Raw genomic sequence first — 16984 nt, forward strand, 5'->3', positions numbered from 1 at the left:
TCCCTCTCCTTCCCTCCCCACCGGTTCTGTCGCCCTCTTTCCCTCTCCTTGCGTTCACTCTTCTTCCTCTCCTCGCTCTTCTCTCTCCCTCCTTCCCCCTGTGCTTCCTTCCCTCCGTCCCTCCCGCTCTGTCACTCTGTCTCCCCCCTCCTTCTCTCTCCCTCCCTCCTGCTCTGTCACTCTGTCTCCCCCCTCCTTCTCTCTCCCTCCCTCCTGCTCTGTCACTCTGTCTCCCTCTCCTTCCCTCCCCTCCGGTCCTGTGGCCCTCTTTTCCTCTCCTTCCTTTCACTCTTCTTCACCTCCTCGCTCTTCTCTCTCCCTCCTTCCCCCTGTCCCTCCCTCCCTCCTGCTCTGTCACTCTGTCTCCCTCTCCTTCCCTCACCACCGGTTCTGTCGCCCTCTTTCCCTCTCCTTGCGTTCACTCTTCTTCCTCTCCTCGCTCGTCTCTCTCCCTCCTTCCCCCTGTGCTTCCCTCCCTCCCTCCCTCCCGCTCTGTCACTCTGTCTCCCCCTCCCTCCTTCACTCTCCCTGCCTCCCTCTGCACTTTGCGCCGAGCTCTAATGCTCTGGTCCAAAGTTCAGAAACTTGCTAAAGGGACAAATAAACATGAACCGCTGAGAATTTTCAGCGCTCCAAAGTAAACAGACAGCTGGGGGTCCCCTTATCACTGCCATCTCAGGCACACCTGGGGGATCGAAAGTGCTTCCTCGGGCCTGGTTCAAAAATTCGGGGTGGAGGACAGGCCGATGGCACCAGTGTCCTTCTCAACTTGCCGTCGTTGGACCTCTCTCCTGCCTGGCAGCCGGGCATGCTACAAGGACTGAGATAGCAGAAGCGGTAGTCGCGGCCCTGCTGCCAGTGCACCGCGTCTCTGGACATGGCCTCCAGGCTGAGTGGTCTCCAGCAGGAGCTCTTGGGGGCCCTTCTGGATTCAGGGCTGACCAGAGAGACCCTGAGGAAGTACCTGAACGAGCTGGAGCCCTACCCCTTCCCGGGCAACGTGCAAGGCGCGCTCCAGAGCCACCGTGGCGTGCCCTGTGCCCAGTTCTCTGAACTGTCCAACGGCCTGGGGGAGCCCCCGATGTCTGGAGACGAGAGCTCGGAGGACGGGGAGGACTTTGCCCCGCCAATCATGAAGGAGCTGGAGAACCTGAGTCCAGAGGAAGCAGCTCATCAGAAGGCCGTGGTGGAAAGACTCTTACAGTAAGGACCCTCTTCCCCACTCCGACCCCTCTTCTGCTTTCCCCCTCTAGCCTTTTGGTGGGACCCTCTTAACCTCTGCTCTTCAGCCCATGCACCCAGTGCCACCAGCAGTGCCTAGCGCCATCAACTGTCAAATAATGACCCCCAAAATGTTTCACTCTTACGATGATAGCCAATAAACACCACCAGAGTTGGTATTGTCAGTCCCTAGGCACTAACATCCTTCGGCCTTATACCCCTGCCCTAGGGGATTCCAGAAGCCGGCTCCATTCTGTGTCATCTCTGACAAAGCAACTCCATCCAACCTCAATGGGAGGGTCCAACAAAACAAACGCATCCAACCTCAATGGGAGGGTCCAACAAAACAACCCCATCCAAACTCAAAACAACCCCCTCCAACCCCAAAGGAAGGGTCCAACGAAACAACCTCATCCACTGTCAATGGGAGGGTCCAAACAACAACCCCATCCAACCTCAAAACAACCCCATCCAACCTCAATGGGAGAGGATCTGGTGGTCAGAACGCTCGCCAAGAGTATTGTCCTGTTGCAAGTCCCCTCGAGATATAATCAACGCGGAAACCTCTTCCCGTGACCCCAGGGTTCTTAGTCATGGAGCTCGGCTAAAAAAACACGGAAAAGGGAGCCATGCAAAATATGATTGTCCAAAATCAAAAGTTAAAAAAAGCTTTCACAATGTATCAAACTACAACTTTGAGCTGGCTTGTCCATCAAGCCCCAGGGGTAGGGAGATAGTCCCGGTGAGCACAGTCGGTTCCCAGGGAGCTGCATATTACAATGTCAGGAGGCACCGAGGGGGCAACAAAATGCCACGTAAAACCCCCCAAAAAGAGAACTTGGCAAAATCCCATTCATAAATACCATTACTTCAGAGTTACAGCAACCTGGGTGCCGGTGGTGCGACTGTCTTAGGCTCGCAGACCACGAGCCAAGCGGGGAGAAGGTAGACGCCCCCACACCCCCTTCATCGCTGGCATAAATAAAAAAAAATCTGTAGAAAAAGGGTCAGGCCGGCGCCGCCCTGCGGGCGCTGAAGGCCTCCTTCTGGGCCCTGGCTCTCTTTCACAGACGTGCGTCTCTCCCCGTCCCCTTGCGAGCCTTCTCGTCGTCCGCTGCCCACTCTCACCCCTCTTGGTCCTGCGGAGCCCTCCACCTGTCCTGCGCTCTCCTTCTCCCTGCCCTGCGTCTCTCCAGAGACTGCCCGAGCCCGCGGGTCGGTTGGCGGCCCCAGCCAGAACCCAGCTGGTTACTAATTATCCAGCGCTTTATAATTTCTCCTGTATTGTCTTGTAAATTTATAAACCGAAGAGCTCTGTGATCATTAACTTCTGATGATTAATTAGGTGTGTCTCTGAGTGAAGGGCCATAGAGACGAGACAGGGGGGAAGGAAGGGCACTAAGCGGCCTGTCATTGCAAGACACAGGCTGGAGAGGCTGCTGGCCGGGTGGGGTCCAGCCATGGTGTGGGATGGAGGAAGCAGGGTGCACCATACAGTGTTGGCTGTGGAGGTCTAGCCTGGTGCCATAAGACATGTGGAAACATCTCTCAGCAGAGGCCCTGCAGGTCTGTCAAGCTAGAGTGTTGGCTGCAGTGGTCTTTCATTATGCAGTGTTGGCTGTGAAGATCTTTGCTTGTACCACGGGCACACTGCAAATCTATCTCTACAGACTAGAGTCTGCGCAATTCTATCCATATGTACTGCCGGCTGTGTAGGCAGGGCCTTCACAGCCAACACTGTTGTGTACCATAAGGACTGTGAAGCTTTATCACTATGACACTACAGGGGGCCATCGTTAATATACAGTGCCGGCTGTGGGGGGCTAGTCTTGTGCCCTAGGAACTGTGGTCTATATCTCTACAGAAACCCTATAGGCATGTCACTCTCAAGTGTTGGCTCTGGACGTCTTTCTTTTGACAGTGTTGGCTGCAGAGGGCCCTCATTTTACTGTGATGGTTGCAGAGGCCCTTCATTATACTGTGATAGTTGTGAGGGTATTTCATTATACAGTTATGGCTGTGAAGGTTTTTCATTATACAGTATGGCTGTGAAGGTCTTTCATTATACAGTGTTGGCAGTGAGGTCTTCCATTATACAGGGACAGCTGTTAAGGTCTTTCATTATACAATGTTGGCTGTAAAGGTCTTTCATTATACAATGACGTCCGTGAAGGTCTTTCATTATACAGTGTTGGCTGTGAAAGTCTTCCATTATACAGGGACGGCTGTAAAGGTCTTTCATTGTACCATAAACACGCTAGAGCTCTATCTCTAGGTGTACTCTGAAGGTCTACACTTATATGGTGTTGGCTGTGGAGGTCTAACAGTGTAATAAGGTCTGTGGAGCTCTATCTCTATGGAGACTTCGCAAGTCTATCAATTTCAAGTTTCGGCTGTGAAGATCGATCATTGTACCATAAACAATGTAGGGCTCTATCTCTAGGTGTACTCTGAAGGTCTACACTATATGGTGTTGGCTGTGGAGGTCTAACACTGAAATAAGGTCTGTGGCGCTCTGTCTCTATGGAGACTTCGCAAGTCTATCAATATAAAGTTTCGGCTGTGAAGATCGATCATTGTACCATAAACACTCTAGAGCTCTATCTCTAGGTGTACTCTGAAGGTCTACACTTATATGGGGTTGGCTGTGGAGGTCTAACACTGTAATAAGGTCTGTGGCGCTCTGTCTCTATGGAGACTTCGCAAGTCTATCAATAAAAGTTTCAGCTGTGAAGATCGATCATTGTACCATAAACAATGTAGAGTTCTATCTCTGGGTGTACTCTGAAGGTCTACACTTATATGGGGTTGGCTGTGAAGGTCTAACACTGTAATAAGGTCTCTGGAGCTCTATCTCTATGGAGACTTCGCAAGTCTATCAATTTAAAGTTTCGGCTGTGAAGATCTATCATTGTACCATAAACAATGTAGAGCTCTATCTCTAGGTGTACTCTGAAGGTCTACACTTATATGGGGTTGGCTGTGGAGGTCTAACACTGTAATAAGGCCTGTGGAGCCCTATCTCTATGGAGACTTCTCAAGTCTATCAATTTAAAGTTTCGGCTGTGAAGATTGATCATTGTACCATAAACACTCTAGAGCTCTATCTCTAGGTGTACTCTGAAGGTCTACACTTATATGAGGTTGGCTGTGGAGGTCTAACACTGTAATAAGGTCTGTGGCGCTCTAACTCTATGGAGACTTCGCAAGTCTATCAATTAAAAGTGTCGGCTGTGAAGATCGATCATTGTACCATAAACACTGTAGAGCTCTATCTCTAGGTGCACTCTGAAGGTGTACATTTATATGGTGTTGGCTGTGGAGGTCTAACACTGTAATAAGGTCTGTGGAGCTCTATCTCTATGGAGACTTTGCAAGTCTATCAATTTAAAGTTTTGGCTGTGAAGATCGATCATTGTACCATAAACACTCTAGAGCTCTATCTCTAGGTGTACTCTGAAGGTGTACATTTATATGGTGTTGGCTGTGGAGGTCTAACACTGTAATAAGGTCTGTGGCGCTCTATCTCTATGGAGACTTCGCAAGTCTATCAATATAAAGTGTTGGCTGTGAAGATCGATCATTGTACCATAAACACTGTAGAGCTCTATCTCTAGGTGCACTGAAGGTGTACATTTATATGGTGTTGGCTGTGGAGGTCTAACACTGTAATAAGGTCTGTGGAGCTCTATCTCTATGGAGACTTTGCAAGTCTATCAATTTAAAGTTTCAGCTGTGAAGATCGATCATTGTACCTTAAACACTCTAGAGCTCTATCTCTAAGTATACTCTGAAGGTCTACACTTATATGGTGTTGGCTGTGGAGGTAAACAATGTAATAAGGTCTGTGGCGCTCTATCTCTATGGAGACTTTGCAAGTCTATCAATATAAAGTTTCAGCTGTGAAGATCGATCATTGTACCATAAACAATGTAGAGTTCTATCTCTAGGTTTACTCTGAAGGTCTACACTTATATGGGGTTGGCTGTGGAGGACTAACACTGTAATAAGGTATGTGGAGCTCTATCTCTATGGAGACTTCGCAAGTCTATCAATTTGAAGTTTCGGCTGTGAAGATCTATCATTGTACCATAAACAATGCAGAGCTCTATCTCAAGGTGTACTCTGAAGGTCTACACTTATATGGGGTTGGCTGTGGAGGTCTAACATTGTAATAAGGTCTGTGGAGCTCTATCTCTATGGAGACTTCTCAAGTCTATCAATTTAAAGTTTCGGCTGTGAAGATCGATCATTGTACCATAAACACTCTAGAGCTCTATCTCTAGGTGTACTCTGAAGGTCTACACTTATATGGGGTTGGCTGTGGAGGTCTAAGACTGTAATAAGGTCTTTGGCACTCTATCTCTATGGAGACTTCGCAAGTCTATCAATATAAAGTGTCGGCTGTGAAGATCGATCATTGTACCATAAACACTGTAGAGCTCTATCTCTAGGTGCACTCTGAAGGTGTACATTTATATGGTGTTGGCTGTGGGGGTCTAAAACTGTAATACGGTCTGTGGAGCTCTATCTCTATGGAGACTTTGCAAGTCTATCAATTTAAAGTTTCGGCTGTGAAGATCGATCATTGTACCATAAACACTCTAGAGCTCTATCTCTAGGTGTACTTTGAAGGTCTACACTTATATGGGGTTGGCTGTGGAGGTCTAACACTGTAATAAGGTCTGTGGCGCTCTATCTCTATGGAGACTTCGCAAGTCTATCAATATAAAGTGTCGGCTGTGAAGATCGATCATTGTATCATAAACACTGTAGAGCTCTATCTCTAGGTGCACTCTGAAGGTGTACATTTATATGGTGTTGGCTGTGGAGGTCTAACACTGTAATAAGGTCTGTGGAGCTCTATCACCATGGAGACTTTGCAAGTCTATCAATTTAAAGTTTCAGCTGTGAAGATCGATCATTGTACCTTAAACACTCTAGAGCTCTATCTCTAAGTATACTCTGAAGGTCTACACTTATATGGTGTTGGCTGTGGAGGTCTAACACTGTAATAAGGCCTGTGGAGCCCTATCTCTATGGAGACTTCTCAAGTCTATCAATTTAAAGTTTCGGCTGTGAAGATCGATCATTGTACCATACACACTGTAGAGCTCTATCTCTAGGTGTACTCTGAAGGTCTACACTTATATGGGGTTGGCTGTGGAGGTCTAATACTGTAATAAGGCCTGTGGAGCTCTATCTCTATGGAGACTTTGCAAGTCTATCAATTTAAAGTTTCGGCTGTGAAGATCGATCATTGTACCATACACACTGTAGAGCTCTATCTCTAGGTGCACTCTGAAGGTGTACATTTATATGGTGTTGGCAGTGGAGGTCTTACACTGTGATAAGGTCTGTGGAGTTCTATCTCTATGGAGACTTTGCAAGTCTATCAATATAAAGTTTCAGGTGCGAAGATCGATTATTGTACCATAAACACTCTAGAGCTCTATCTCTAGGTGTACTCTCAAGGTCTACATTTATATGGTATTGGCTGTGGAGGACTGACACTGTAATAAGGTCTGTGGAGCTCTAGCTCTATGGAGACTTTGCAAGTCCATCAATATAAAGTTTCGGCTGTGAAGGTCGATCATTGTACCATAAACACTGTAGAGCTCCATCTCTAGGTGCGCTCTGAAGGTCTACACTTGATGGTGTTGGCTACGGTGGCCTATCATTGTACAATGAGGGCTGTGGGGATTTCATTTTATAGACAATCTTGGGGTCTATCATTATACAGTGCTGACACTGGAGGTCAATTACATAACCATGAAGAATGTGGAGTTCTACCTCTTTGGAGACTCTCTAGGTTTATCTTTACATTGTGTTGGCTGTGGAGGTTACCGCTGTGCCATGAGTACTGTGGATCGCTCTCTACATGGAAGTCGACTGCTACAGGATTGCGGGCGGAGTGGTGGGATCTTCATTCATGGGATGTGGTCTGCACAGCAGGGGTAGCCAAGCTGTCACCCTCCAGATGTTTTGGCCTACAACTCTTATCAGAACTAGGTAGCATAGTCTGTGGTGGAGGATAATGGGAGTTGTAAGACAGTTGACTCATTGGCTACCACTGCCGTAGAGTCTATATGTATGGGGCAGATACCACAGTTCCATATCTGTTTATGCCATTGTTGGCAATGGTGTGAGAACGTTGTGATGGGTTGTAGACTCTGGTAAGTCTTTTATTGTAGACTGGAGGCTCCAGAGGTCTATCTTTATAGAATGGTATCAGGTAATAATATCCCTATGTATATGGTTGTCAAAAAACTGCCATTTTTTAGCGATTCTTTTTACATGGGGTTATTGTTTTAGGGGACATTATTACATGAAACCTATAGAATATGATTGTGGCAGTCTATTATAAGATGAAGGTTGTATGTGGGGAAGTTGTATCATTATCGGAGGAATCCTGCAGAGACCAATTACTTTAGAGGGGGCTGTGGAGCTCTAGAATAATATGCGAACGTTTCTGGAGGTCCTTTTACATGTATTAATGGCTGAGAAAGTCTATCATTACACAAGGAAGCTGTGGAGGTCAATTATAGTCTGAATGCTTTGGTGGAGGTCTATCAGAGGACAACTGCTGGGGAGTGTTATGGTAGAATGAAGGCTGCAGAGGTATATCATTATACAAGGAAGCCTGTGGGGGCGTATTATTAAAGAGGGAATGATGCAAATGTATATGGCTGTGGATGTCTAGTATAATGAAGGCTGTGGAGCTCCATCATAGGATGGGAGCAGTGGAGTTATGCCATCATACGAGGAAGCCTGTGCAGACATAGTATTATGAGATGAATGCTGTGATGGTCTGTCATATGAGGAAGGCTGTGGAGAACTAGCAGTATAAGATGAAGGCTGTGGAGGTCTGTCCTTGCATGATGGAGGTGGAGAGTCATAGTATTATAGGTGAAGGCTGTGGAGGTCTGTCCTTGCATGATGGAGGTGGGGAGTCATAGTATTATAGTTGAAGGCTGTGGAGGTCTGTCCTTGCATGATGGAGGCGGGGAGTCATAGTATCATAGGTGAAGGCTGTGGAGGTCTGTCCTTGCATGATGGAGTTGGGGAGTCATAGCATTATAGATGAAGGCTGTGGAGGTATGTCCCTGCATGATGGAGGTGGTGAGTTATAGTATTATAGACAAAGGCTGTGGAGGTCTGTCCCTGCATGATGGAGGCGGGGAGTCATAGTATTATAGACTAAGGCTGTGGAGGTCTGTCCTTGCATGATGGAGGCGGGGAGTCATAGTATTATAGATGAAGGCTGTGGAGGTCTGTCCTTGCATGATGGAGGCGGGGAGTCATAGTATCATAGATGAAGACTGTGGAGGTCTGTCCTTGCATGATGGAGGCGGGGAGTCATAGTATCATAGATGAAGGCTGTGGAGGTCTGTCCTTGCATGATGGAGGCGGGGAGTCATAGTATCATAGATGAAGGCTGTGGAGGTCTGTCCTTGCATGATGGAGGCGGGGAGTCATAGTATCATAGGTGACGGATGTGGAGGTCTGTCCTTGCATGATGGAGGTGGGGAGTCATAGCATTATAGGTGAAGGCTGTGGAGGTATGATCGCTGCATGATGGAGGTGGGGAGTCATAGCATTATAGGTGAAGGCTGTGGAGGTATGTCCCTGCATGATGGTGGTGGGGAGTTATAGCATTATAGACGAAGGCTGTGGAGGTCTGTCCTTGCATGATGGAGGCGGGGAGTCATAGTATTATAGATTAAGGCTGTGGAGGTCTGTCCTTGCATGATGGAGGCGGGGAGTCATAGTATCATAGATGAAGGCTGTGGAGGTCTGTCCTTGCATGATGGAGGCGGGGAGTCATAGTATCATAGATGAAGGCTCTGGAGGTCTGTCCTTGCATGATGGAGGCGGGGAGTCATAGTATTATAGATGAAGGCTGTGGAGGTCTGTCCTTGCATGATGGAAGCGGGGAGTCATAGTATTATAGATGAAGGCTGTGGAGGTCTGTCCTTGCATGATGGAGGCGGGAAGTCATGGTATTATAGATGAAGGCTGTGGAGGTCTGTCCTTGCATGAGTCGTAGTATTATAGTTGAAGGCTGTGGAGGTCTGTCCTTGCATGAGTCGTAGTATTATAGTTGAAGGCTGTGGAGGTCTGTCCTTGCATGATGGAGGCGGGGAGTCATAGTATTATAGATGAAGGCTGTGGAGGTCTGTCCTTGCATGAGTCGTAGTATTATAGTTGAAGGCTGTGGAGGTCTGTCCTTGCATGATGGAGGCGGGGAGTCATAGTATTATAGATGAAGGCTGTGGAGGTCTGTCCTTGCATGATGGAGGCGGGGAGTCATAGTATTATAGATGAAGGCTGTGGAGGTCTGTCCTTGCATGATGGAGGCGGGAAGTCATGGTATTATAGATGAAGGCTGTGGAGGTCTGTCCTTGCATGAGTCGTAGTATTATAGTTGAAGGCTGTGGAGGTCTGTCCTTGTATGATGGAGGCGGGGAGTCATAGTATTATAGATGAAGGCTGTGGAGGTCTGTCCTTGCATGATGGAGGTGGGGAGTCATAGTATCATAGATGAAGGCTGTGGAGGTCTGTCCTTGCATGATGGAGGCGGGGAGTCATAATATTATATTTGAAGGCTGTGGAGGTCTGTCCTTGCATGAGTCGTAGTATTATATATGATGGCTGTGGAGGTCTGTCCTTGCATGATGGAGGCGGGGAGTCATAGTATTATAGATGAAGGCTGTGGAGGTCTGTCCTTGCATGATAGAGGCGGGGAGTCATAGTATTATAGATGAAGGCTGTGGAGGTCTGTCCTTGCATGATGGAGGCGGGAAGTCATGGTATTATAGATGAAGGCTGTGGAGGTCTGTCCTTGCATGAGTCGTAGTATTATAGTTGAAGGCTGTGGAGGTCTGTCCTTGCATGATGGAGGCGGGGAGTCATAGTATTATAGATGAAGGCTGTGGAGGTCTGTCCTTGCATGATGGAGGTGGGGAGTCAAAGTATCATAGATGAAGGCTGTGGAGGTCTGTCCTTGCATGATGGAGGCGGGGAGTCATATTATTATAGATGAAGGCTGTGGAGGTCTGTCCTTGCATGAGTCATAGTATTATCGATGAGGGCTCTGGAGGTCTGTCCTTGCATGATGGAGGCGGGGAGTCATACTATCATAGATGAAGCCTGTGGAGGTCTGTCCTTGCATGATGGAGGCGGGGAGTCATAGTATTATAGATGAAGGCTGTGGAGGTCTGTCCTTGCATGAGTCATAGTATTACAGATGAAGGCTTTGGAGGTCTGTCCTTGCATGATGGAGACGGGAGTCATAGTATCATAGATGAAGGCTGTGTAGGTCTGTCCTTGCATGATGGAGACGGGGAGTCATAGTATCATAGATGAAGGCTGTGGAGGTCTGTCCTTGCATGATGGAGGCGGGGAGTCATAGTATTATAGATGAAGGCTGTGGAGGTCTGTCCTTGCATGATGGAGGCGGGGAGTCATAGTATTATAGATGAAGGCTGTGGAGGTTTGTCCTTGCATGAGTCATAGTATTATAGATGAAGGCTTTGGAGGTCTGTCCTTGCATGATGGAGGCGGGGAGTCATAGTATCATAGATGAAGGCTGTGGAGGTCTGTCCTTGCATGATGGAGGCGGGGAGTCATAGCATTATAGATGAAGGCTGTGGAGGTCTGTCCTTGCATGAGTCATAGTATTATAGATGAAGGCTTTGGAGGTCTGTCCTTGCATGATGGAGACGGGGAGTCATAGTATCATAGATGAAGGCTGTGGAGGTCTGTCCTTGCATGATGGAGATGGGGAGTCATAGTATCATAGATGAAGGCTGTGGAGGTCTCTCCTTGCATGATGGAGGCGGGGAGTCATAGTATTATAGATGAAGGCTGTGGAGGTCTGTCCTTGCATGATGGAGGCGGGGAGTCATAGTATTATAGATGAAGGCTGTGGAGGTCTGTCCTTGCATGATGGAGGCGGGGAGTCATAGTATTATAGATGAAGGCTGTGGAGGTCTGTCCTTGCATGATGGAGGCGGGGAGTCATAGTATTATAGATGAAGGCTGTGGAGGTCTGTCCTTGCATGATGGAGGCGGGGAGTCATAGCATTATAGATGAAGGCTGTGGAGGTCTGTCCTTGCATGAGTCATAGTATTATAGATGAAGGCTGTGGAGGTCTGTCCTTGCATGAGTCATAGTATTATAGATGAAGGCTGTGGAGGTCTGTCCTTGCATGAGTCATAGTATTATAGATGAAGGCTGTGGAGGTCTGTCCTTGCATGATGGAGGCGGGAAGTCATGGTATTTTAGATGAAGGCTGTGGAGGTCTGTCCTTGCATGATGGAGGCGGGGAGTCATAGTATTATAGATGAAGGCTGTGGAGGTCTGTCCTTGCATGAGTCGTAGTATTATAGATGAAGGCTGTGGAGGTCTGTCCTTGCATGATGGAGGCGGGGAGTCATAGTATTATAGATGAAGGCTGTGGAGGTCTGTCCTTGCATGATGGAGGTGGGGAGTCATAGTATCATAGATGAAGGCTGTGGAGGTCTGTCCTTGCATGATGGAGGCGGGGAGTCATAGTATTATAGATGAAGGCTGTGGAGGCCTGTCCTTGCATGAGTCGTAGTATTATAGATGAAGGCTGTGGAGGTCTGTCCTTGCATGATGGAGGCGGGGAGTCATAGTATTATAGATGAAGGCTGTGGAGGTCTGTCCTTGCATGATGGAGGCGGGGAGTCATAGTATTATAGATGAAGGCTGTGGAGGTCTGTCCTTGCATGAGTCGTAGTATTATAGATGAAGGCTGTGGAGGTCTGTCCTTGCATGATGGAGGCGGGGAGTCATAGTATTATAGATGAAGGCGGTGGAGGTCTGTCCTTGCATGAGTCGTAGTATTATAGATGAAGGCTGTGGAGGTCTGTCCTTGCATGATGAAGGCTGCCAAGAGATATCATACAATGAAGCGTATGCAGACTTAGCTTAATTGGCTAAAGGGTGTGGCTATCTATGATAGGAGGAAGGTTTTCGGGCGCATTGATTTCATGATGAGGTTTTCCCGGGGTCCTTTGTTATGGGAAATAGACTGGGGTTAGCATTATAATATGGTATAGGCTGCGGAGGATTGTGTCTAAAAACGGATTCTGCGGACTTGTATAGGCTCAGGGCTGCAGAAACCGCTCATGGAGAGGTTGTGGGGATTCCCCTTTTGGGATACAGGCTGCAGATATGTGTGTTCACAGGATGGGCTGCATGGCTCTACAGGACAGGGCCTGTAGACTATTGCGTCTGGAGTGTTCCGATGTGGAGGTCATCTTCATAGGAAAGACGCTGACGAGAACAGGGTTCATAGGAGGGGTGTGGAGGTTATCCTTATAGGTCAGAGGCTGCAGGGAACCATGCTGTAGGAGAACCCTTATAGGAAAGCGACTGAAGAGAATTCAATAAATGAGGTAAGGTGTGGAGATCATTCTTACAGGACTGAGCTTACAGTTCATAAGGTGGGGTTACAGAACAATGTGTTCATAAGGTGGGGTGTGAAGGCCATTCTTACAGGACCGAGTTATAGAACATTGAGTTCATAAGGTGGGGTGTGAAAGCCATTCTTACAGGACCGAGTTACAGAACATTGAGTTCATAAGGTGGGGTGTGAAGGCCATTCTTACAGGACCGAGTTACAGAACATTGAGTTCATGAGGTGGGGTGTGAAGGCCATTCTTACAGGACCGAGTTACAGAACATTGAGTTCATGAGGTGGGGTGTGGAGATCATTCTTACAGGACCGAGTTTACAGAACAATGAGTTCATAAGGTGGGGTGTGAAAGCCATTCTTACAGGACAGAGTTACAGAACATTGAGTTCATAAGGTGGGGTGTGAAGGCCATTCTTACAGGACCGAGTTACAGAACATTGAGTTCATAAGGTTGGGTGTGAAGGCCATTCTTACAGGACCGAGTTACAGAACATTGAGTTCATAAGGTGGGGTGTGAAGGCCATTCTTACAGGACCGAGTTTACAGAACAATGAGTTCATAAGGTGGGGTGTGAAGGCCATTCTTTCAGGACCAAGTTACAGAACAATGAGTTCATAAGGTGGGATATGAAGGCCATTCTTTCAGGACCGAGTTACAGAACAATGAGTTCATAAGGTGGGGTGTGGAGATCATTCTTACAGGACTGATCTTACAGAACAATGAGTTCATAAGGTGGGGTTACAGAACAATGAGTTCATAATGTGGGGTGTGAAGGCCATTCTTACAGGACCGAGCTTACAGAACACTGAGTTCATAAGGTGGGGTGTGAAGGCCATTCTTACAGGACCGAGCTTACAGAACAATGAGTGCATAAGGTGGGGTGTGGAGGTCATCCCATAGGACAGAGGCTGCAGATGATTCCGTTTATGGGGTTGGGTGTGGAAGCCATCCGTAAAGGTCAGGCAGCAGAAACGTGAGCTTATAGGGTGAGGTGTGCAAGTCGTCCTTATAAGAAAGAGGTTGCAGAGAAATTAGTAATATGACTTTTTATAGTGTGGGGTGTGGAGGTCATCCCCACAGGACAGCGGCTGCAGAGAATTAAGCTTATAGGAATTGGGTGTGCGGAAGCCATCCTTATAGGATCAGCGACACAGAATTCAGCTTATCGGGTGGGGTGTGCAAGCCCTCCTTATAGGATCAGCGACACAGAATTTAGCTTATCGGGTGGGGTGTGCAGGCCCTCCTTATAGGATCAGCGACACAGAATTCAGCTTATCGGGTGGGGTGTGCAGGCCCTCCTTATAGGATCAGCGACACAGAATTCAGCTTATCGGGTGGGGTGTGCAGGCCCTCCTTATAGGATCAGCGACACAGAATTCAGCTTATCGGGTGGGGTGTGCAGGCCATCCTTATAGGATCAGCGACACAGAATTCAGCTTATCGGGTGGGGTGTGCAGGCCCTCCTTATAGGATCAGCAACACAGAATTCAGCTTATCGGGTGGGGTGTGCAGGCCCTCCTTATAGGATCAGCAACACAGAATTCAGCTTATCGGGTGGGGTGTGCAGGCCATCCTTATAGGATCAGCAACACAGAATTCAGCTTATCGGGTGGGGTGTGCAGGCCATCCTTATAGGATCAGCAACACAGAATTCAGCTTATCGTGTGGGGTGTCCAGGCCATCCTTATAGGAAAGAGGCTGCAGAGAAGTGAGTGCACAGGACTTTATAGTGAGGGGCAGGGAGGCCATGAGACAGGACACAGACTGTCTAGTATTGGGTTTATCGGATGGGGTGCGGTGGCTATCCTCAGATGAATGAGGCGGCAGAGAATTGAGCTGGTAGGATGGGGCGTGGAGCTCTACCCCTGTGGAATTGGGACAACCAAAGAATACTTTTGGGAGCTGTGCACTGCTGGGGCGTATACGAAGCTGCACTGGTTCCTTGAACAAATGTGTCTGGGGGAAACCTAGCACTGTACGACTCTCTCTCTCTCTTTCTCTCTCTCTCTCTCTCTCTCTCTCTCTCTCTCTCTCTCTCTCTCTCATCCCCTACACATTAGGACACACATGGACATAGAAACTCCCTCCCTAACACGCTCAGAGCTGAGACCTCCCTCCCAGCATTCCGAAAATCTCTGAATACAAGTAACCTACCTATCTACTAGCCCAACTGTAACTAAGCCTGTAATGTGACTTGTAATTATGTCATGTAACTACTGATATAAATACGCAACCATGATCACTGTCTGTAACAGCGCCACCATGCCTTCGGGCTGCTGTGCGCTTTATAAATATTAAATAATAATAGGCAGAGAAGACACACCAGAGACCACCCACATTTAAAACCCACTCGCAAGAGACATCAGTATGAAATTAATCAGCCGAATCCACATAAGAGACATCAGCCCCTAATCACACACACCAAGGCACACAAGACACCAGCACACAATCCACCACATACATATACACCCCATTCAACACCAGGACAAGATAAGACATACACCTAAGACACAGACCAGAATCGAAGACATGCAGCCACATGCGTGCCCGTCCAGGCGCAAAAGGATCCCACGTGGAAACACACACATACAAGCACCCGACAAGAGCACGCCACAGGCCCGTAGACTCCAGCCTGCCTCCAAGCATGCATCGCCAGGAGCACATGGGGCCTCCAGCCTGTACCCCTCCTCTGTGCCCCTCTGTGTCCATACCCCCCTGCCCCCTCTGTATATCTGTTCTGTTGCTACCTCTGAAAAGCGCTCCGCTGCTTCTCGAAGCTAGGTCCGTGCTCAATAAATACAATAATAATAATTAAAATAATAATAATAATAATAATAATAATACTAATGTGAACCCCCTCACAGGCACCTGCACACCCAGATAGAAACAAATCTACACTAGACATGCTCCCACTCTGCCCCCCAGGAAAGACAAGCATATATATATCAATACACATTGTTGTGCCAAAGGCAAACACACACGACTTGACACCTGCATGCATCAGTGCAATTATTAAACAGCTGCTCACACACATCTGTAGTCCTGCACACATCCCTCTTCCTCTATACACACCGGCGCACACACCAGTTCAGACCAACACACAAAGTCCTTTCTTCACAAGCCCCCGCCACAAACATTCACAGTCACAAACAAATAAGTGCACACACACGTTCATACGGGAAACCTACACACCGGGAGCTAGGAACCACGTGCGCACATTCAAGCAGAACCCCCCTACCACTGCCACAGGGCCACACACATGAGGAGACAGGCACGTGCACAGAACGAAGCATGCTCACTTCCACACGAAGGCTGGCACAAAGTACACACCTGCCTGTGCACGCACACGCAGATAAGGGGACCCGACACCGTGGCGCACCCAGGCAGGCAGGGTGCAGGCAGGGTGCGGGCAGCAAGGGCGCGGGCTGGGCCATAAAACCTCGCATTTCTCGCCCTCATTTCCTGCCTTTAAAAGGGCATTTGTCTCGCACCTGGGGCGCTCGGCGAGGCCTTTGTAACAGGCTGACTGCAAGGTGGACACGCTGCTTCCCGCCTTTTTCTCTATCCCGGCGTGTGCATGCAAATTAAGGAGATGCCAGAAGCGATGCGAAGAATTGATTGCCACGTCCACGTGTGGCCCCGCTTTGCAAACCCCCTCGTCTTTTTTCCCAACACTCACCCCTGACTCGTTTTGCCCATCTCAGCTTGCATCTTGACACCCTACAATCGCCCTCCTTTGGCCACTTTCTATTCCAAAGGTCCCACACAATCCTGAGGGGGGGGGGCACTTACCTCTCCCAGTGGATCCGCCGTGTCTCGCTTGATCCCAATTTCCACATGGCTGGTGTGTATCCGGGTGCACAGGGAGTTGGGTTTCCGGGATGCTTTCTTGTCCAAATCCAACCCGAAAGCTATTTGGGCCAGCCCCACTGTGTTTTGGTTGACCATGCTGGCGGCCTTGTCCCACCCAGCCCCAAAAGCCCGGTCCGGGGGGGAAAGAGGATCCCTGGAGGGGGGGGGGGCGGCATTGAGCCCCCTGAGAGCTGGAACCTCCACGCCGAAGCTCCCTCTCTCCCGCCTGGGCTTTCATTAACCCAACCAACTTGATATTTACTTTCCATGTCAATTCGAGATGATGCTAATTATCAACCAGGGCCTTGTTCACTGTGAGTTTATAACTAACTACCTGGGTTACTTATTGTTCAGGGAACAAAAGCGAGGCGAGAACGCCCTTAAAAAGTGACCTGGAAGGGAAGGAGAACCTGGAGGGAAGGATTTCAGAGTCACCAGAGGCGAAGGGCTCGCTGATTGCC

General features: G+C 48.4%; 1 protein-coding gene across 2 annotated transcripts in view; it reads left to right on the plus strand.

The window, feature by feature from the left end:
* Positions 1 to 344: 344 nt before the first annotated feature.
* LOC138492554 (hepatocyte nuclear factor 1-alpha-like) overlaps positions 345 to 16984 on the plus strand; it is a 195723-nt gene continuing 179083 nt past the window's right edge. For both annotated transcript variants that reach the window (XM_069619782.1, XM_069619783.1), the window contains exon 1: positions 345 to 1203. In XM_069619782.1, the coding sequence (XP_069475883.1) occupies positions 878 to 1203 (326 nt within the window). In that variant the 5' untranslated portion in view covers positions 345 to 877. The remainder of the gene's footprint in view (positions 1204 to 16984) is intronic.

The sequence above is a fragment of the Ambystoma mexicanum genome, chromosome 10 (genome assembly GCF_040938575.1).
Source record: "Ambystoma mexicanum isolate Mex_15411 chromosome 10, UKY_AmexF1_1, whole genome shotgun sequence".
NCBI lineage: Eukaryota > Metazoa > Chordata > Amphibia > Caudata > Ambystomatidae > Ambystoma > Ambystoma mexicanum.